Source organism: Camponotus floridanus, unplaced genomic scaffold (genome assembly GCF_003227725.1).
Source record: "Camponotus floridanus strain SB8 unplaced genomic scaffold, Cflo_v7.5 scaffold2, whole genome shotgun sequence".
In the NCBI taxonomy this organism is placed as follows: domain Eukaryota; kingdom Metazoa; phylum Arthropoda; class Insecta; order Hymenoptera; family Formicidae; genus Camponotus; species Camponotus floridanus.
Window position 1 is genome coordinate 127,297 of NW_020229325.1, and position 21,740 is coordinate 149,036.

A 21,740-nucleotide genomic window follows, 5' to 3' on the forward strand; every position below is an offset into this window, starting at 1 on the left:
ATCTATGTAAAAAAAATTGGTCGTTTCTCGATTAAATTCTCTAAATGTCATACATTTTTTTCTAATACCATGTCTCTTTTTGTTTTAGTCCGCCAAGGATACAAAGAGGCTATTCGTGGCGATTATCGCGGCCATCTTTGCGGAGGAAACGATGGTCGCAAAGTGACGACGAGCACACCGGTCATACGACTGTACTCAATAATGGGCGCAGTACTCTCGTCGGATCTAATCCAACGTAAGTCAATTAAAGCGTTATTCATCGTGAATTATTTAAAAGAAATAAATAATTTATTATAACAATTTTTAGATCTGATTCATTAAATGAGTTTAAGGTTTATTTTAAAGTTTGCAAAATGTAATAAAGCACTTTTTTATTCACACATTATATTAAAATAATAATAAATGATAATAAATATTAATAAATATTAATAACAATAATAAATATTAAAATAGTAATAAAATATAGAATAATACTCAGAAATGTAATAATATTTTAATAATGATAATAATATGATTGGTCTTTCACAGTTTCAATGGCGGTTATTTGCATGGTTCGATAAGAAACGATACGCAACGCGACGCGCCCAACAATCGAACCACCGTCCTAACAAGCAATAATCGTAGTTTGAGTCCTAATAATTCGCTCGAAAGTTATGGCCCATGGTCGATTCGTCGTTACACAATTACGTCTAATCAGGTAAACGTGACATGATGTGTTTGATGCCATTATTTAATTGCAATTTCATTATCATCGTATAGTAATTTTATTGATGCGCTCTGCATTTGTGTGTTGCATTAATATATTCAGATGCGATGGATCGGCGAGCTTTCGCGGAGAAACTCATTGCGCGGATATGAAAATGTTCAGACGTCCACGAGAAAAACGCTGCCGTTGGATGAGATGCTCGCGCCGTCCTCGACCCCACGCACGATCAATAATCTCTCGATGGAGACTGGTCCACTGCCGAGAATCAAACGACTTCCTGAACAAGAAGAAGAGCATTCGAGAACGGGTGGTGAACAAACGCCGCCGTCAAATGGCCACGGAAGCGCGAATAGCGTTGAGAAAATCAAAAAGATATTCATGTTCTTCGAACCTAAGGGTTGCCTACAGGAACGTGACAATTATTCCCTGTATTTATTCCCACCCAATAATAGGTAATATTATAGATAGTCAGGTACACATTTCTATTTAATTAATGTCTGAAATTTTACTCTAGTATAAACAAGAGACGATAACGAAAAATAATAAATAATAAAAATATTTATATGATAATAATCATTTAAGAATGAGATAGGAATAATATAAATTTAATTATATATATGATGCTACTATTAAATTAAAGTTCAATGAGAAATTAGCAAATCTTTTGTCGATTAGAAAATGTAAGAGACTCATAAATTTCTCTGCAGGTTTCGTATCTTCTGTCAATGGTTCGTTGATCAAAAATGGTTTGATAATGTAGTATTGCTGTTCATTGGATTGAACTGCATTACTCTGGCGATGGAACGACCGAATATACCGCCTGACAGTCGCGAAAGAGTTTTTCTATCGTCTGCGAATTATATTTTTACTGGCGTTTTTGCTATCGAGATGTTTGTTAAGGTAAATATATTTTAGAGATTTTATTTTGGAGATGTGTATTTTTTGTCAGATATCTCTAATAATTTACGATAAAACTAATGTTCTGAATAAAATTTTGTTTTAATATAAAAAAGAATATAAGAATAGAATTTTTTTATTAGAATTAAAATTAGAATTAGAATTAAAATTATAAAATTATATTTGAATTTTATTAGAAATTTTTATTAGAATTTGAAATAGCGCATAATAGCAATAACATTTACATGTTATAAATTTGCAATAGGTTGTCGCGACGGGTATGCTTTATGGTCCGGATGCGTATTTTACTTCAGGCTGGAATATTATGGACGGATCTCTCGTTATCATTTCCATAATCGACTTATCGATGTCATTGCTTTCATCGAGTAGCCCCAGAATATTTGGAATATTAAGAGTAAGCTTATTATTAAATTTTTCGAAAATTTATTATGGATACATATCGTTACTATAATTTTTATTTTTAATATTAAGATATTAAGATATTAAGATACTGATCATAAATTTCTCGATATTGCAGATAATGAAGGAAATTATAATATATAAATAAATCAAAATATTCATTAATAATTAAACTCTTGCCAATGTTATATGCATTCTCTTCTAATCAATCATTTTTTAAATAATACTATAGGTATTTCGACTACTGAGATCATTAAGACCTCTGCGAGTCATCAATCGCGCACCTGGTTTAAAACTGGTGGTTCAGACATTACTGTCTTCATTGCGGCCCATCGGAAATATTGTTCTGATTTGTTGCACATTTTTCGTGATCTTTGGTATCCTCGGAGTGCAACTGTTCAAAGGCGCATTCTACTATTGCGAAGGTCCTGAAATCAAGAATGTGCGCAATAAAACAGACTGTCTGGCCGATAAGCGAAACATGTGGCTAAATCGAAAGTACAATTTCGACGATCTCGGCAAAGCTCTCATGTCGTTATTTGTCTTATCGTCGCGAGACGGATGGGTAAACATCATGTACACCGGTCTAGATGCTGTTGGCGTCGATCAACAGGTGAGAGAAATTTATTCAGTCAAAATAAATACTTTTTCTTCTAACTTCTTATCTTTGACTTCTACTTTACGTAACGATAAATGATGAAAAATAAACCTGATTATAGCCCATCGAAAATTATTCCGAATGGCGGTTGTTGTATTTCATCGCGTTCATATTACTGGTGGGCTTCTTCGTGTTGAACATGTTCGTCGGCGTGGTGGTGGAGAATTTTCATAGGTGCCGCGAAGAGCAAGAGAAAGAGGAGCGTGTACGTAGAGCGGCTAAACGCGCATTGCAGATGGAAAAAAAGAGACGAAGTGAGTGACCGCAGGCCCCGCTAGGTCAATGCCACTTCTATATCACGCAGCTGATCTTGTCAAGAGATGTCGATGTGTGTGCAATGTTGATTGTAATTGTTTTCAGAGATGCACGAGCCACCGTATTACACTACCTACTCAAAGGCGCGGCTCTTCGTCCACAACGTCGTGACGTCCAAGTACTTTGATCTGGCGATCGCCGCAGTTATTGGTCTCAATGTCGTCACGATGGCGATGGAATTTTACATGATGCCGAAAGCGCTCACTTACGCGTTAAAGATCTTTAATTATTTCTTCACCGCTGTTTTCATTCTCGAATCCTTCATGAAGCTTGTCGCTCTCGGTGTGCAGCTTTATCTAAAGGATAAGTAAGGATATGTCATTCTTTTTAAGTATTTTAGTAAAAATATGTGGCGTGAATTTTTATCAACAGCATTATGAGAAAGGAGACAGTTTTATTTTAAAGATGATTCTTTTTATAGATGGAACCAACTGGATGTGGGAATAGTGATATTATCAGTCGTTGGCATCGTGCTAGAGGAGGTCGAGTCTAAAATCATCCCCATTAATCCCACGATAATTCGCGTAATGCGAGTGTTACGGATAGCCCGTGTATTGAAGCTCTTGAAAATGGCGAAGGGTATACGTGCCCTCTTGGACACGGTGATGCAGGCATTACCACAAGTTGGAAATTTAGGACTATTGTTTTTTTTACTTTTCTTTATATTTGCCGCCCTAGGAGTGGAACTTTTCGGCCGGCTAGGTAACTATACATTCAATGATTAAACTTGATTAATTACGCAAATAGTTATAATAATTATTCTTTTTAAATAAATTTAGAAAAAATTTTTGCTTTCTTTCATAATAAAATAACTTCTAAAATTCATTGTTCTAACTAATACCTTAAATATATTTAACAAAGATTTATGATAGTTTTATGAATTATTCGCGATTGTCTTTCGTGAAAAAATTATATTTTTTTTATTATAATCACAAGAATTTAAACATCTATATAATTTTCAAAAGATTTATAAAGAGATAGGTTAATTTAAATCGAATGATATTTTCCATCACAGAATGCAACGATGAAATGCCTTGCCAAGGTCTTGGTGAGCACGCGCATTTTAGTAATTTTGGTATGGCCTTCTTAACGCTTTTCCGAGTTGCTACCGGTGACAACTGGAATGGTATCATGAAGGACACGCTGAGGGATGATTGCGATGATGCAGCAGATTGTGTCAAGAATTGTTGTGTGAGCACTATTATTGCGCCGATATTTTTTGTGATTTTCGTTTTAATGGCCCAATTTGTATTGGTGAATGTCGTTGTTGCTGTGCTGATGAAACATCTGGAAGAAAGTCACAAACAGGTAACGTTTTCAAACGATTTCCAACAGATTTATTTTTTGATCATATCTTGATCATAAAAGTTTGAAATACAATGTTATAATTTCAGATGGAAGACGAACTCGATATGGAAACACAGTTGGAGAGAGAATTAGCCGCGGAGCAGGAAGAGCTTCTTGAAGTGGAGGAGGAAGATGAAGATGACATAGGGATGAATGGTAGAATAGATGATGACGATGAAGACGATGAAGATAAAGAGCGCGTATCTATGGTAGGGAATGTAAAAATACCCGCGAGGCCAGGATTGGCCAAAGTTCAGTCTCTTCCTGCAAATTTTATTTACAATCCACCGAGAGAGAGAAATATCGATGGTAAGAGCATTATCGATTATTGTAATTGATATGCTAGTTATTGGCATATAGATTATTGCAATATTTTTTTCTCTATCATCATGTCTTTCATCATCAAATTAATCGATTGTCTTCCAGACACCTCGATTTCCGTGTCCTTGGACGAGAAACGTCGTAGTTCGTATTACCGTTCGAGTTCAAGACCGTCCAAGTTTAAGTCGAAACGCCGGCAAACCTTCCATTCGAGTCACCATCAACGAAGATCACTGTTGCCAATGCATTTCGAGGTCGCCGAGGTCTTTGAGAAGCCTGTGAGCAATTTGAGCGTGCCTCGAATTATTCCACATCGTAGCTACGGCGTCGCTAGTCAAGATCCTAGTCATGTGCAACATCAAAAGTTGCAGGTAAAGAAAGAATTACATTTTTCAATAATGTAAATTTATATACACTTTACACACTAAATTTATATATAATTTTTTGCGAGTAAGAAAGACCAGAGATGAGCCATCTTAAAAAATATAATTAAAATTATATCTATCATCTACCTGATGACTATTGAATAAATTTTTCGAAATCATAAATCAAAGTTATCTTCGGAAAAATTATATAATATATGTATATATTAAGACTCTCTCCGCAAAAGGTATATATTATCTATTAAGATTCTTAGTAAAAAAATTTTGTTAAGAAAACTAACATTTAAAATCCAAGTTACATATTAATATAACTGGACATATCGATTTTACAGGTGATCACTACTGAAACGCGTGAGAATAAGTCTCTGCTGAGTGTAAGCAAGCCGCCAACTAGCTCCTCGCTGGTCACTTCTACTGCCTCGAGCAGCACCTTGAGCGTTCCGCCGAAAGTGATCAGCGATCGTTATCTCATGCCGACCGCCGAGGTCTACCCGTCCAAGGCGACGATGAGCTACCGGACATCCAGCGACACGCAATCACCATCACAATCGCCGGACAGCGGGAGCGCGGGTGCCGGCAGCAGTAGAACACTCAGCATCGCGAACGGCTACGCTGGCGGCAAGATTCGACCGGAAGAGCCAAGGTCGAAGACTACGGCGACGACCCAGGACGACCTCGACGTGCAGTCCGTCATCAACGAAAGAAGGCCATCCAAATTGAAGACGACGCACGATGTCACCGCCACGTCCAGTGGCGCTACCGCCAGTATCGCCAGCGATCAGTATAGCGCGATTATCCGCGGCGAGGGTTACAGCCATATCTACGTCACCACCGAGGATAGATCCGACGAGGTCCCGTCACCGTGTGGCAATGTCAGCGAGAGCACCGGGACCGGCAGCCTCAGTGCGGTCGCCAGCATCAGCGTCGCTGGCATCAGCGTTGCCGGTAGCATCAGCAGCGGTAGCGGCAACGGCAGCCGAAACGGCGGCAGCGGCAACGGTAGCAGGAACAGTGGCAGCGGCAGCGGTGGAGTGCATATCGGCGAGGGTGGTGCTATCGGATCCGACGTGAGGATTTACGTGGACGACACGGACTCGGCGAGCAGCAGCAACGGGCAGCGACGCGGCGGCAGATTGACGCGCGACGACGAGACCCTGGACGCCTCGACCACCGTCTCCTCCGCTACGACAATGAGGGACGGTGGAGGTGGCGGAGGCAGCGGCGGTGACGACGACGAAAACAAAGAGACATCCGAGAGACCGTCCTCCGTCAGTGGACCGTTGGATCCCTCTTAATGCAGAGCGAACGAGTCGAAGTAGTTTCTAAATGTACGTACTATGGCGGCGGGAGATTTTGTAGGCGATACACCATAGGATGAAAAATATCATGGTAAAGAGAGGTCGCGTGGGAGGGATTCGAGAAAGGGCTCTAAGAAAGACTGTAGTGCATGACAATATAGTCGTTATATTTCTAGTCACTTCGCCGCCGCGAACTTGCCAAAAAAAAAAAAAGAAAAAAAAACGAATCAGTCGAGTATTTAGAAAGAGTATCCGAGGACAGCTGGAGGGAATATGAAAAAGAAACATACCCTGTGAATCGCGTAAGCGAGATATGATTGAGCGAACGAGAGATAATGTAATCAGGGGAATATTATTGATGCGTAGCGCAAAAAATGGCTACGCTGAACATATACGCATGTAACGCGCATGTAACGCGCAATTTTAAAACCTATGACAATCTCTTATTGCCAACGGAACTGATCTCGTGTTCCGTTTTCGAAGTGTCGTGGAAGTCGATCCGTAGGAATTGGTAGGAAGAAGAACGACGTAGATCGCGTCGATAAAAATTAGAGAGAGAATTTCAGTAGTTTATAGCTAGAAGAGAGATCTTTTTGTCGGGTCTACGCGACAAAACTGCAATTAATTGGACCACACTGTCTCGCCTTTCCTTATTCTCTAACTTTTCTCGAATTCTCGCGCGGATAAGCCGATTGGAAATCAAATATGTCTACAATCGATCGATATAAAATATAAATTATATTGTTATTTGATCGATTAATATGATTAATTAATTAATTAAATTGCGATATAAACTTTGCGTGATCATTATAATCAGAGATTAGAATAATCAAATTAAAATCTCTTCATATAAAAAGGATATGATAAATATTTTTAATCTTATACACTTTGAAATAATATATAGATCGTTTATAATTTTTATGGAGTAATTTCTCTTCGGCTAGAATTGTAGAAGTGATCGATTGATTGTGGGAATTATTGATAATCGGCGTCCAAAACTTGTGATTTATCTTCGTTTTGTTGAATTTACTCTTTTCAATTAGAGCGTTCTTCTCGTTGACATCTGTGATATACTTTAATCGTAGTGTATTTCCTAACGGTAACGGCAAATATCAGTACGAAACCGTAACATCAGCAGCATCAACAGCATCAGTAACAACAACAACAGTGACAGCAACAATTTAGGAACGTAGCTGACTTTTTAATAAAACGAATACCAATGCTGGGTGGCTTTCGCGGGAAATTAAAATATAGAGAGACAAAGCAGAGATAAATAGAAACTCTATACTGTACATATACATCTACGAATATTCTATACTCTACACTTGGTGTGGTTTATTTTGATACTACCGCGTGCGGTAATATATTTAACGATTGTCGAAGTAAAAATCTAACAAGAAAAAAAAAGTAAAAGTAAACAACTCTATGCCTTTTACGAACGTTGACGAACCTTCGTGCGGTGGTGGTGCCCGCGTTTTCTCAGTTGCGACAAAATGGCGAACGACGAGTCCTAGGTCGAGTCGAAGGTATAGTCGTTAAAATCATACATTATAACGCGCGCCCGGAGCGCCGCGTTGCTTCGAAGAAAAAAAATCTAGCAGTAATCGTTGATCGATCGATCGCTCGATCGAGATGTTGTGTTTCGTTTAAAAAGCCTAACAAAATCTCGAGTCGAGCGACGCTCCTGCGACGCGTCGAGTTTAAGAGCAATTCCTTCAGAAACGTTACACGAACGCGGAGTTGCGCTTAACACTAGAACGGCTGAAAAAAATTATTTTTCTAATTAGAAAAATGATTTCTTATAAACACACACGTACACATACACACATAAGCAATGCGCATAATGCGGAGAAAAATTATATTGTGTAAACAAACTAGCGCTTCATTATATCTCGAACTCTGTATTTTTTCGATGCGAATTTATTATCTATTGCAAATAACGCTATATTTCTACAATCAATTATTTCTAGAGATAATGATTTTTTACAAATCAAGATGTTCAAATCAATCGTTATTTAACTAAAGTAACTGTAACTGATAACTTATATCAAACTTTATATAAAATACTATTACACTCTTATATATATATATATGAAAGAAGATAAGAATTTTACAAGTAAAATTATAAACACTTTATATTTTTTTTATTAAAAAAAAGTATTTAGAGAGTGAAAGAGAGAGAGATTTAAATGATTGACTTGGTCGTTCTAGTGATAAATCTCGACTGGAGACGACGTAGCAAATATTAGTAGCAAGTTTAGTGAAAAGCAACGAGCCGCTCGAAATCACTGCATCGGATCATGTTAGACATTTTAAGGGAAGTAGAGAGATAATTACGTATCCATGTGTTTACGTACATGTGCGCGCGTCTCTTTGGCACCACGACCGGCTCTCGATAGCTCGATAGCGTTAGACGACTGACCTCCGAATTATAGTTATTCTAGACACGCGCCGATATCGCGATTGTGCGCGAGTTCGCCGATCACAGCTGCACACGTATGATATGGATAGTTCGACATGTGTTTAAAAAAAATAAAAGGGAGAAAGAGAAATGCATAAAAATTGGTCTAAAAAAGAGAACGGAGATAAGTAAAAATCATTTTAGTTATACGATTTTACATACGTGTGCATGCGTTAATTGAGAGAAATATCGTATATCGAAACTCGCAGCGTGTGTGCCTCTCGAGTCTGTTCTTCGCCCGTAGAGAAGGCAGTGTGCGTAATCGTCGAATTAGAAGGGAAGAGAAACTATAAGCTATAACTAAACGGAACAAAGAAGCAAAAACCAAAAATACCGGGCCGTCGCCGGCCCCAAATGTATAACATACTATTTTAATTACGATAATGATGTAATAACGGTGTCCACTTAGCACCGCCGAGGGAGCGTCCTTCTTGTCTGTCTGATGTTCTGCGTGTATGCGCCCGACATGGTTGGTGAAACGTGAAATTTTCACGTCTTCCTTCATCATCCGAAGCCGGGAAGGTATGACAGAATGTGGGATACGTGTGTGTGACGGAGAACGCGTGAGGAGAGATTCGAAATAATAGAGTCAAAGGAGAACTAAATATGTACAAATATAATAAATTGAGCGACGATTACGTTGAGATGATTCGCTCTTTTTATTGAACAATCACCCACAAGCCCTGATTTACACCCAATGCATAATCGATATTACATTATTACGATAATGGATCCTTTGATGATTAAGCGGTAACGCGTTTAGTACATCTATATTCATCCCACACAGAAATCTTCTATAAATTACAAAAGATCTTCTATAAATAATACAAAAGATCCGTTATAAGTTACATTTTGTTTAAGGAAGAATGGATGAATCAGCTATATGAAAAGTTGATAGATTTAATACATTTCGAGATTTATGAATTTGATATTGCGCAAAGCATTTTTAGCATCATAAAATATAAAATTAATAATTAATTTCTCAATTAAAATAAATCTTATAGAATTTAATCTCAAAATCGTGTAAATGTATATTATTTTATATCGAATTAATGTTTTTGTAATATCACAAAATTTTATAATGACTATGCACAAAAATATATGAAAATGAAAATTTTAATTTTACATGGCAAATATTTAATTTACACAAATAATTGTTAATCTTATATTTTAAAAAGTTAAAGAAATACAACTTTTTCAACTTCTGACATAGCTGTATGTGATCCATTTTTCTCTAGTTTCTTTTTAAAATATATTTTTTGTTAAATTATATTTTATGGATTTGCCATAACTTTGAAAAAATCATAATTTTCAAATACCTGTTGTGTTTTAAATTCATATTCGATTAAGCGTACCATGCACTCGTATTCTATAAATACACGTATACTCTGGATTACCACTATTGGAATGGACTTTCAACTCGATTATCTCATATGCTTCTTTCGATCGATTCTAGTTTTAATTTTGTATTTCATATAATTAAAGATTTAAAAAATTGGCAATATTAAATTATATGAAAAATATTAATTAAAAGTATCCAATATTCTACCTGGATCTCAAAATATTGCAATGGTGAACCAGTATTGTCATACGTGAATGTACCAAATGAAAAAGGCTTCTCATCTTCGAGATCTGTCAAACCCTAAAATAACATGTACGTATAATAATTAATATATAGCTATATATAGCTATATAAAATAGTCGGTTTACCCAAATGGAAAAATCTCTAGGAGCTGTGGCGGTTTCCCCAGTCGGGGATATCAACGGGGAAATATGTTCGAGACTGATTCCGGACACGTTCACCTGGCCAAGTAGTCGGATCACCACACTGCCGCGGCTACCTTTGAAGGCCCAGCATTCGCCCGGCAAAACGCCGGTCTGGTGAATACTTTCGGGTCAGAATGATAAGTGAATTAGATATATTCAGGTAACCTGTATCACGGCTCGGGGTGTATTTTGCTGCTGACAAAGCGGTATGCCGAACAGATTGAGTACAGGTGCACCGGTCGAATAGGGCTCGGTATCACGTGTCGAAAGGATCGTACCACCTGTGTTTAAAAATGCATGTGATAATACGTCTCTGGAGAGACACGCGTGTGTCAGTTTTTCATTAATAAAATATATCAGTTTTTTAAATAATTTTAATTACATTGAGGAAAAATTGATTGCACATAATTCATAACATATTTAGGATTAAATGATAGTCATTTTGAGAAAAGTTATATATTTAAACAAAAATTGATTGTTATTAATAAAATATCAGTTTTTTAAATAATTTTAATTACATTGAGGAAAAATTGATTGCACATAATTCATAACATATTTAGGATTAAATGATAGTTATTTTGAGAAAAGTTATATATTTAAACAAAAATTGATTGTTATTATAAAAAAGTGTGTTATTTTTCTACGCTGAAGAGCTGAAAAAAAGGAAGTTTAAAGGCCACATTTTATTCACTTTTTATGCATGAGATTATTAACAGGTCATAAGATTGCCTTTTTAATTAATGCATTAGGTATAGAAAAAGCTAAATAAAAATAGACTGTTGAATAAAACCTGAACTTTCAAGAGCATAATCCGTCCTTCCAGTTTTATCGGCATCATATGTTTGTAATTCGTTTCTCACCATATCTTTGACGGTTTCTAGTGATAGAGCCTTCAGCAAGTTCTTCGTGTGTAGATTCATTTCTGTCACAATATATACTAGCGATAAATGTTAATAATTAACAAAAGACAAGCAGGGAAAATAAAGATAAAAATACAATCCAAATAGTCACAATATGCGCGCGTGATAGAAAGGGATAGAAAAAGAAAGAAAAAGAGAGAAAGGCTTTTACTTTGTCACAAACAAGAATCTGTCGACATGGAAATAAGCTGTGCAATATGTTGCTCTACTTATTTAATCGATATCTTTGACGTCAAAGAAATGCCACTGCACTGGGCGCAATATCCGGTCAACATTTACACATCGCACCTTCCTTACCCTCGGACACTTCCTTCCTCAGATTGAGAATAGCTTCTGACATTTTCGGAATCACGTTGCCCACTTCCTTCAATTTGCTCTTCAATTCGTTGCGCATCTCAATTACGTTTTTCACTTCCAACTAATGCAATTTTTACGGAATCAGCAGAGCGTTTCTCATATCGTGTAATAATCAGTAACAAAATGTAAAAAAATATCACGTGAAATCGTTCTTATTAATAAACAATTACCGAGAGAGTTCCTAAATGAGCTCTCAAATTTCTCAAATCTGCCTTGATCATCTTGAATGACGCATTAGCAGAATATTTATCGCAAAGATGGGATACGGACATTGCTAAAAATTGAAAGAAACTCTTTCTAAATTAATTTTCTAAATTAATTAATATAACATTCATACACATATTATGTTTATAAGATTACATATAGAAATAGTTTACTGAAACTTTTAGCAAATTAAATAATCGGGTCACTCTCCAACATACCGAGCATTGACGTGATGATGCAGAAAACGAAAGGTTTGATTAGTTTCGTACACCATGCGAATCGTTGATTGCAACTAGCTGAAGTACCCGGACAATTTCCTGCGTTAACACAACAAAAAGTATTTCGCGCACTCATTAGTGTCGTTTCATTATGCACTTGTGTTTGAAGCGCTTTTAAAATATGAAGGACAAATCAAGAAGAGTCGAATAAAGATGAATTCATGCCAGATTTTGGCGATGCTTGTTACCGATGTAATTGCACGTGTTTCGCTAAAAGTATATGTCAAAGTTTGAATTAACACGACGATTACTATAAACCTATAGGCTATACATAATCGATATATTGTAAAAAAATGAAAAGCGAGTCCCAAAATAGATTGTTATATACAATGTGGAGGGAAAAAAATAAAGAACAGAAAAAATACATATATAGAGCAAAAATGCATAATAAAGAGCAAGTGACAAAATAATAATTTTAGATAGAAAGAAAATCTTCATTTTATTTTTGATGAAACGTTCAAATATATTGTCATACACTATTCTTTTGTTACTTGCAGATGTACAGGATATATATATGTACAGAGTGAGTATACAGACATTATTAAATGTATTTACATGATTACAAGTGAATTGCTTGTACAAATGATTGTGCAACGAGAAATACGATCTAATTCTTTTATGTATATATATTTTTTTAGACGAAAGAAACATTCATTTTATATGAATCAGCTGTCTATTAGAAAGTTTAGCATATATATTTTTGTAAAATTTGTGACTTATAAGTAAGTATAACAAATTTCAAAATGTCCACTTGTATGTGCTTTTAAATTTTTTCATTTTTGAAATTATAATATGGAATTCTGTAATATTTTTAATATTCTTTTATACTTGTATATATATATATATATATATATATATATATATATATATATATACATACATATATACATATATGTGTATGTGTATATAGCACAATATTAATAAAATAAAATAAAAATAAAAGTAAAACACCATAAAATTATATCCCTAGGTACAGATATAGATTGTCTGCATTGTTAATTTTATCTTTGTATTGATCTTTATTATTAACTGAAGTATATATACTTCAGATCGAATAAAACGTACGTAAAATATTATTGACGGATCCATGGAATGTAAATGTGCTTCTTGCTGTTTTAAGGCTATTTTATATTATAATGTAATATCGGACGATTACGAATTGAGGTCACTGTATATTTTTCAGGGCGGAATGTATACGCACGTTGAGTCGACTTTCAAAGTCGTAATCTCTGTACTGAGTTTGTGCCCTCAATAGAAAACTTTTGCCTTCGTTGAGATTCTGAAATATGAAAAAGCTACCGTGTAGAAATAAAAATTTGCAATAATATAAAAAAGAATTTAACGCAGATAGCAGATGTTTAGTACTCGTATACTTACGTTATTGTTACAAAGGTTACTTCCCAGTTCGTAAAGAGCAAACGCACTAACGTGCTGATCGTATTCGTCCTTGGACGGATACCTACATTTCAGACAATTTCGATAACTTTTAATAGCCGCTTCAGTGTCTCCCAAATAAAAGGATGCTGCACCTTCCAAGAGAGCAGCCAGACCCACCATCGGTTCTTCTGAGTGATTTCTCTTACATTCTGATAATAGAATTAATATCGGTAAATACAGAAATTTTTGATACAAAGGATTAAAAGAATGTTGAATTAAAGATATCCAAATAATATCTCAATTATTTAATTCTTTTGATTCTTATGTTACTTGAGATTTTATCGAGGAACACACACACACAATGAACGAAAATCAATCGATTATTACCCCACAATATTCCACGCAGCGATTCGGTGGAACAGGACGGCATAGCATTCCATAAGTACAATAATTCGTATACAAGCAATCTATAATACAAAACTGTATATGGACGTCCGGTGTCTTTGTCGATGAGTTTCGGCACTCTGCGCAAAATGAAAGCGCCGAGTTGCGTCTCCCTGTTCATCTCGTCAAACCAGTGAAGTATTTTGTCGTAAATCGTTAGGAGATCGTCAAATTTGCTATTTGCTCCGCAACAAACTGCAAAGATAATATAATAAAGAAATTCGAGCTCGCGTATTCGAACGCCAGAATGGTGTTGAAATTACCCATGGCTAGGTACGCGTAGAAGCTCTTGGACCACCTAGACTGATGTTGCAATTGCAACAAGGATCGATACGCTTCCTCGTAGCTCAAACGTATCAAATGACACCAAGCCACTTCGTGCAAACATAGTAATTTGATTTCACGCTGAGTCGAAATCTCCACAGCTTTGCCATACGCTTCAAGGGCTGCATCGACGTTTGACTATAAGACAACATTATTGGATTATACAAATACTTATGCAACGGTGAAAAATATTATATATAGTTGCACTCATAAAATCAAAAAAGATGAATAAAAAAGAGATATTTTATATCAAATGGATAAAAATCTTAAGACAATGCATCTGTATATTTAATAATTAACTGATTAATTTATTAGTACCTCTAGACGTTCCACTCTACCAGCGAAGAAGAGAAAGAGTGCAGAATTATGAAATTCAGTGTGACATTCAGCTATCAGCTGTTTTGCTACTGCGACACCCGCTTTCACATTGGAACCGTCAAGTGCGAAAAACGGACGTACGATTGTGTGATACCAAAGGAGGGACAATCTAAAGTAAAATTGCAACATAATGCTCGATCAACTAGTCCTACACATTATAGATGAAATATATCTCTAAACTTAACATATAAATATAAAAATGAATATATTTTATTATTATAATAAAAGTATAATTTATTATATAATATTATTATAATTAAATTATAATATACAATCAATCAAATAAACAACGAAAATTTGACATAAGAAAACAGCAACGATAAACAATCTTAGGAAATATATAAATGTCTCATTATTCTACACATTGCTTTGAAAAAAATTATATTTAGGATATTTTATATTCAAACTTACGTGGCAAGCGGTGCGCGCATATCTTCGCTGAGTCGTGCGTACATAAGGGCGGTAAGACCAGCCTGTCTGTCACCCTCGAAGCCCAAGAAGTGGATTACTTTCAATAGAGACGGTGGCAAAAGGCTCACACATAATTGGTATATACCATAACCGAAACTCGCGGCCGACATTAAACGTGTCACCTCCGTAGGTTCCACGAAGCTGCGAAATATATTCCGCTTTAATTACATTTTTAATGCTAAGATCCGCGCGAATTTAAACATGTGAACAAAGGAACGAAGCAAGGTGATCCAAGCTAGCTGCACAATCTTTCACGAAGCAAGTGCGCGAAGCAAGTGTGTGAGTTTACCGGCCCGAATTTATCGTTCACCGAATTATACAGAATATAAGGTGTCGATACACAATCAACGACAAATTTCTTTCTCGGAGAGGACGAGGGCGAAAAGAAACGAGAAGTTTTGTAAGAAGAAACAACAATTACGGTGTCTGTTGTTCGGAGGTGATGCCAGTGAGCGAGAAGAACATTGATAGAGAGCTTCGCAGACCTGATGGCGACGATACGGGTGTCATGTTGTTCACGTAACCGTTGCAGGAGGGAATCGACCATTCCGAGGATTCTGGACTTTGCGGACTCTGCAAAGAGGATCCGTTGCTCGTGGGAGTGCCGCAGTATGGACTGAGTCCTATAAATAATATAAAAAATAATAAAATTATCAAAAATATCTGACAGAATTTGTGTTTTGTAAGATATTAATGCCTTATAAAAAAACACAATTAATTTATCAAATATATATTAGAAAATAATAATCGATGCGAGAAGAACTTTTTGAGCAACTATAATTAAATCAATCTGATTTTAATTACTAAAATTATTACAAATTTTGAATTATGATTGACTTATTAATTCTACTATAAATTTAAATATTATTAGAATTCAAAATTTTTTTACTATGATAGAAAATTAAAAATTTAATTTTCTAAATCTCTCCGTATCGCGTTATGAATCAGATAAATGTGATGACGTACCCGTCGGATTTGTACCAAAGGTCCGACGATATAGCTGCGAGATTTGAGTATACGCATGCTGATAAACTCGCCAAGCTTTACGAAGCATCCAACCACCACGGACGTATCCGGTTAGCTCTTGCTGCAGAAGCGTTAATATGGCCGAGCAAACTTGCGAATCTGCCAGAACGATTTGGCGCTCCAATTTATTCACATAGTCCTTCTGAAATTAATTTCTTATTATTTCTCTATTGATCCGACTCCTTTTCAATAATCTTGCTCTATAATTTTTAATATATGTATAAAAACTCTTTTAATTTTTTATTTTACTTGTTATTGTTATAATTAATTACAGGAAGTTTCTATATCATAAAAAATTCAAACATTATGAAAATTCAAATTAATTATAGATAAAACTATGACAATATTTAAAAAAAAACACTCACGCCGGTCTCTTCTGCTCGAAACACTTTACTTTTCACGGACTTTAGCCATCCAATATCACCCGCACATTCCCGTTCCATATCCTTAAGCAATAATATGGCTTGCTGAAGCTTATCATCTTCGAAAGTCATCAAAGCATTCTGCAAGAATTCATTACATTACATTAAAAATTCCCAGACTATTAAAATACTCAAGTTTTTTTTTCGTTGTTTCATTATTATCATGTAACGGAATTAATATAATCTTTATTTAATCTGCCTATACTAAAGATTGATATATTGATCTTTTATTTTCCGATGCATACGTTTTCACGTTTATTAATAAAACCGATTAGGTAACAACATCCTTTCGCGGCCTTGGAATGTTAAGTATACTTCGTCGGAGCGTATTGTGAAATCGATATGCCTCATCACGCGATTACATACCATGAAGAGGACAAAGCAGCGGCCGGCTTTGACATGGAAGCTATAAGGATGCTCGGTAAACAGAGCCTCAGCCTCCTCGATTTTGTTGTTCAACAGCAGGGAGATACCGGTTCTAGCCACGTTCCAGTCCTTGGTCGAGCTTTCCCCCGCCGCCATTATGTTCGAAAATGATTTTAAGATAATATTTAGATGATAAAAATCTTTTGCGAACCTGTCGGCCACGTGTTGATCAAGTGGACAACATCTGTCCACCACGCGGGACTCATCAGTCGAGATTTGTATCAAGGTCACTTATTTCGCGAGCATGCTAAATAATTGTTGACTTATTCTATATTGATTTGTCTCGAGAAACAAATTTGACAGTTACAGGAAAAATACAGTCCACGAATATATAATCATTTACGTCACGAAAGTGCCAATCGCTTTGCGATTTTGCTATCGTCGATATTAGAAGTGATACGAAACATCTTTACGGACGCTGCATTTTTTCCTTGCAAAAATAATGGAGGAAAAACTGCTTTTAATGCGGTTTTCATATTTAAGGATTGTAACATTCCTTCCTAGTAACATTAAATATTAATGTTGAATTAAATAGGTAATTATGTTCTTTTTGCTTGATTCTCGAAGCATTAAATACGGCGAACTTGTTTCTTTTTATGCAATAAAATATTCTCACACAGATAAATGCTTAATGTGATTAAGAATTTAAATCACTTGCGTATTCGTTATGTAACTTTCTGTCATTATATGTAATTCTTTGCAATCTTTTTTAATGCATTTTTACTAATCTTTCTTTTTTATAACACTTATACGATAAATGGCCGAAATCCTTCGTTGAGTGTTCTTATTTTTTGAGATTTTCGGAGCAAGAACGATTTTTATTCTTATCTAAATGCAAGTGTATAAATCCAGGTTGCAGAAAAAACTCCGCTCTAAATGAGACGCAAAATTTTAACGTCGTTTCCGTTTTTCAGTTCATGACAATTGGATAATTAACCGGATATTGTGCAACGTGCACTTCTCGAAACAGATAGCCAGCAAGTGTTACAACTGCGTGCGAACCGTAGTGCGCGTTTGTAACGCGTTCGAGCTACGAACTGTATCCCCGCAGTGCATCGGGTTGACTAAACCTTGTGGAAGAAACGCAATGCTGCTGCCACCACCTTCTGTCTAGATATATACATGTATTATTGATTTTCGTCTAGAAGTATCGTGACCCTGAACGCGCAGAACGAGAAAACGCAAAAGAAAATTTGACCTACAATTATATATTTAAAATTTTATATTTAAAATTCAAAAAACATGAAGACAAGTGTGTTAGATATAGCTAAAATTAACATAATTCTTTGTTTTAGATTTGCATTTGGAAATATTTGCTTGAATTATATTTTTATTGACTATATTTTTTTAATAAAAAAAAATAATTTAGCAAAATAATGGAGAACAAATGTATGATATACATACAATGAAATATATCAATAATATATATCTTATATTCTCTGTTTTTAACATAATCGCACAAATTTTTGTATATAAAACACAATATAAGTATTGATTCAAAGTACATTGATTAGTATATACATACATTAATATATACATACATTATTTACAATTATCACTCTGTGTATATATTCTTATGTAATTGCTATAGTCTATGTTAAGAATGAGAATAAAATTTGTACCCTGGCGTTTTGAATGTAGCAATATCGTTCAAAGAAACGATCTTAGCTTATATATACTCATCAGATTTGCAGCAATTTTAATGTAATAGAAATTTAAAGTTATGCATTCTCTGTACATCTATTTACAATTTTATTAAATGGTTGACTATTCCTAAATGGAATGTCATATAAATTCTAGTCCTTCGAATTTTTTGTCCATCACTTTGCTCTCTGGCATTATTATTGTTCCTTCTATTGTAAAGGCCATGATGTATGTAGCAGTGTGTCCTTGATATTCCTCAGTCTTCAATGCTATTATGATAGAATCCTGTGAACCAGGAAGGAACTTGAAACTGGAGAAACCTCTGATTGGAATTAAATCTCCAACATGAGTAACCTGTAATAAATTTCAAAATTGTTACTACAATTTAATAAGATATTTAAATATATCTGAGGCAATCAAATATCAAAAACATACTTTAATATCAATAAAGTTTTCATCAGCAGTTAGCATGATATTACAGCTCATTCTCTCATCTCTCGATTCATTGTAACGTTCATGAGAACATCTTCTGGGCAAGAAGAACCAACTTTTATGTATATCGCTCCAGGCTCCAGATTCATGTATCATATAACCTATGCAAAGTATACATATAATGAATTAATTCACGTAGTCATAATCTACAAGTATTCTCATACCTGGATATTCGATGTTAATCGCTTGCCTTAATCGTTTGTAGTAAGAAATCCAATTGAGGGAATGTGTCTCGCCACGTGGCGATACTACTTTTATCCACAATGGATTATTATGCTCAAATTCACCAGACGGCGTAGTCCATTCTTTTCCCATACTGCCAACATATAATTGTTCATCTTTGATAGTTGCCCATTCAGACTTAAACCCTAAAAATAGATAAAAAGAATATCTTGCATGCTATATACGAACAATAATATTAATTACTTGCCGTACAACTTACATACCTTTGTGGTTTTTACCATTGCCATCCATCAAAATAACCCATGGATAAATTTGATCACCTTCAATGAAATATATCATTCCTGTACGATCATCAAAGGACAATAGACGACCGTCAAACGTCACCAATTCTGACAATTCCATTCCACGTCCTTTCATAGACAGCGACGAGGACAATGTGACAGTTCTATCGTCCCAGATAACAGATAGAAAATTAGTAGTAGGATTCCAGTACAAACTGCCAGTCTTCATGAGACTATACCACGTGTCTCTCTTATCTGGGAGCTTGGAATTATCATCCAGGTCGCTCACTATCGCTATCCTGTAAGTCATACCCTTGGAAGTCCTGATGGGTGTCGAGGTGGGATACGTTCTATTATACTTGTAATAACGACACTGGGTGAGGGTCTGATTTGGCGGCGAGCACACGACGCTACGCAACAGCGGATACGCCAAAAAGATGATCGGAACGCTCAGCACGAGGAGAATGAGCGCCAGGAACTGGCTCTGAATGCGAAAGGTGCTATTCGCTACTCGGTAAACATGTGGTGCGCGCAACGCCTGTCGCCAATCGCGTAGATACGACATGGTCTCCTTGTTGCCGTTCCTCATCCGTCTCCGTATGTTGAGGTCAGACTCGCGCAAGAGCTCCACGTCAAATTCGAGGCATGGTGATACTTGACAGTGTTGTCCTAACCTAATATGTCATTTCCGCGAGATGGTAAGAGCAACACTTCGCGACGCGTAATCAACCACGCACGATCATATGACTGGTTGTCAAGAATAGGAAGAAGAACCGAGAGCGGTAATCGCGGAACGCTCGCTAGTCTTGTTCGGTACTGTCATCTATATTCATTCTAGAAGCTACGTAAAAAGCATCTTTCGAAACTACCGGTAAAATCATCGTTTGATATGTATTGTATCACCGTCTATTAAATGCATAATCCTCGTCGATTCATTATGGATCCATTACGTGAAAATCGTTTATTTAAGTAAATTAAAAAATTTTGTTCTATATTTTTTATTCTTCTTTCACAAGAACTTACGTCATCACCATCACGATTAGATTATGCAACTAATAATGGTGTAAGTATATCATTTAAATAATCGATAATTCTTTCTTTTATTCCTTTTTAAATCGAAAGACGTGTCGTTTACAAAAATATCGATGGGATGACGAATATAAGAGAAAAAAATTTCATGACATTGTCGATTTTGTCTGGAAAATTTATTTTTCAATGCACACATACATACACGCAACTTGTTATAAATTTAATTCGCATGCTTTATGTAATACATGTACTGTATCGCGCGACCGACTTTTTGTAATCTTTGATCTCTCGTTACAACCGACAATGTATTTATGGTTATGGAAATGTCTAGAGTAACGGTTGGTCGATATCCTGAGATTTATAATACCTCTGAAACGTAAATGTGCAGTATGAATAAATGAAAACTTTTAGCAAACAAGATTATTTTTTAGCTTTTTTATCAAATAAAAGATGAATTATGTTTTAATTTTCTCCGCTATTTTAAAGTAGTTTTTATTCACAATACATTTAATCATATATATAAGAAATAAAATTTATAAAATTCAATTACTGCACAAGAAGCTTTCATTATTCAATTCAATTTTGAATCATATTAATACATATAAATAATATTCAGAAGATCGAAATTAAATTACTATATAAATCCCTCTCATCATATCTCTATTGTCTCTTATCGTATTATATATCGTACTTAATAAGGGTCGAAGAACTGTAGAAACAATGGCGATATTTCGAAAATGAGTCGCTCTTATGGGTCAATTCTCATTGAACGCGCTAGATCTCCGCAATTACGGGGAAAGCGCATTGCGGGGGTCCATTAATTAGCGCCTCGCCGACTACTACAAAGCGATGTCGAGCACACGTACACGTCCGGATCTACGGGCACGGTTGGGGTCGAAACGGAGCGACGG

The 21,740-nt window shown here is 35.6% G+C and overlaps 3 protein-coding genes across 4 annotated transcripts in view; 1 reads left to right on the forward strand and 2 right to left on the reverse strand.

The window, feature by feature from the left end:
- LOC105258278 (voltage-dependent T-type calcium channel subunit alpha-1G) overlaps positions 1 to 6,759 on the forward strand; it is a 46,578-nt gene extending 39,819 nt beyond the window's left edge. Inside the window, exons 22-34 of one of the 2 annotated variants that reach the window (XM_011269444.3) lie at positions 89 to 235; positions 529 to 697; positions 809 to 1,158; positions 1,414 to 1,606; positions 1,869 to 2,018; positions 2,256 to 2,636; positions 2,743 to 2,935; positions 3,042 to 3,303; positions 3,418 to 3,698; positions 4,012 to 4,304; positions 4,391 to 4,652; positions 4,770 to 5,035; positions 5,380 to 6,342. In XM_011269444.3, coding sequence (XP_011267746.1) covers positions 89 to 235; positions 529 to 697; positions 809 to 1,158; positions 1,414 to 1,606; positions 1,869 to 2,018; positions 2,256 to 2,636; positions 2,743 to 2,935; positions 3,042 to 3,303; positions 3,418 to 3,698; positions 4,012 to 4,304; positions 4,391 to 4,652; positions 4,770 to 5,035; positions 5,380 to 6,342 — 3,910 coding nt within the window. Of the gene's footprint in view, positions 1 to 88; positions 236 to 528; positions 698 to 808; positions 1,159 to 1,413; positions 1,607 to 1,868; positions 2,019 to 2,255; positions 2,637 to 2,742; positions 2,936 to 3,041; positions 3,304 to 3,417; positions 3,699 to 4,011; positions 4,305 to 4,390; positions 4,653 to 4,769; positions 5,036 to 5,379 lie in introns of both variants that reach the window. The other variant, XM_011269443.3, reaches the window with a different exon arrangement.
- A 2,722-nt stretch (positions 6,760 to 9,481) lies between these two features.
- Positions 9,482 to 18,118, reverse strand: LOC105258328 (tetratricopeptide repeat protein 39C). The gene is made up of 17 exons (XM_025408080.1): positions 17,141 to 18,118; positions 16,718 to 16,855; positions 16,293 to 16,494; positions 15,748 to 15,949; positions 15,267 to 15,467; positions 14,796 to 14,964; positions 14,417 to 14,615; positions 14,064 to 14,348; positions 12,273 to 12,428; positions 12,021 to 12,124; positions 11,791 to 11,911; positions 11,364 to 11,495; positions 10,739 to 10,854; positions 10,517 to 10,684; positions 10,356 to 10,448; positions 10,126 to 10,258; positions 9,482 to 9,600 (listed from the first exon to the last, which is right to left on the reverse strand). Exons 1-16 carry the CDS (start codon positions 17,294 to 17,296, stop codon positions 10,142 to 10,144), a joined length of 2,559 nt encoding a protein of 852 aa, XP_025263865.1. The 5' UTR covers positions 17,297 to 18,118; the 3' UTR covers positions 9,482 to 9,600; positions 10,126 to 10,141.
- Positions 18,119 to 18,689: 571 nt separating this feature from the next.
- On the reverse strand, positions 18,690 to 20,389 carry LOC105258280 (soluble calcium-activated nucleotidase 1). The gene is made up of 4 exons (XM_011269447.3): positions 19,783 to 20,389; positions 19,501 to 19,704; positions 19,280 to 19,437; positions 18,690 to 19,198 (listed from the first exon to the last, which is right to left on the reverse strand). Exons 1-4 carry the CDS (start codon positions 20,387 to 20,389, stop codon positions 18,986 to 18,988), a joined length of 1,182 nt encoding a protein of 393 aa, XP_011267749.1. The 3' UTR covers positions 18,690 to 18,985.
- Between the last annotated feature and the right edge of the window lie 1,351 nt (positions 20,390 to 21,740).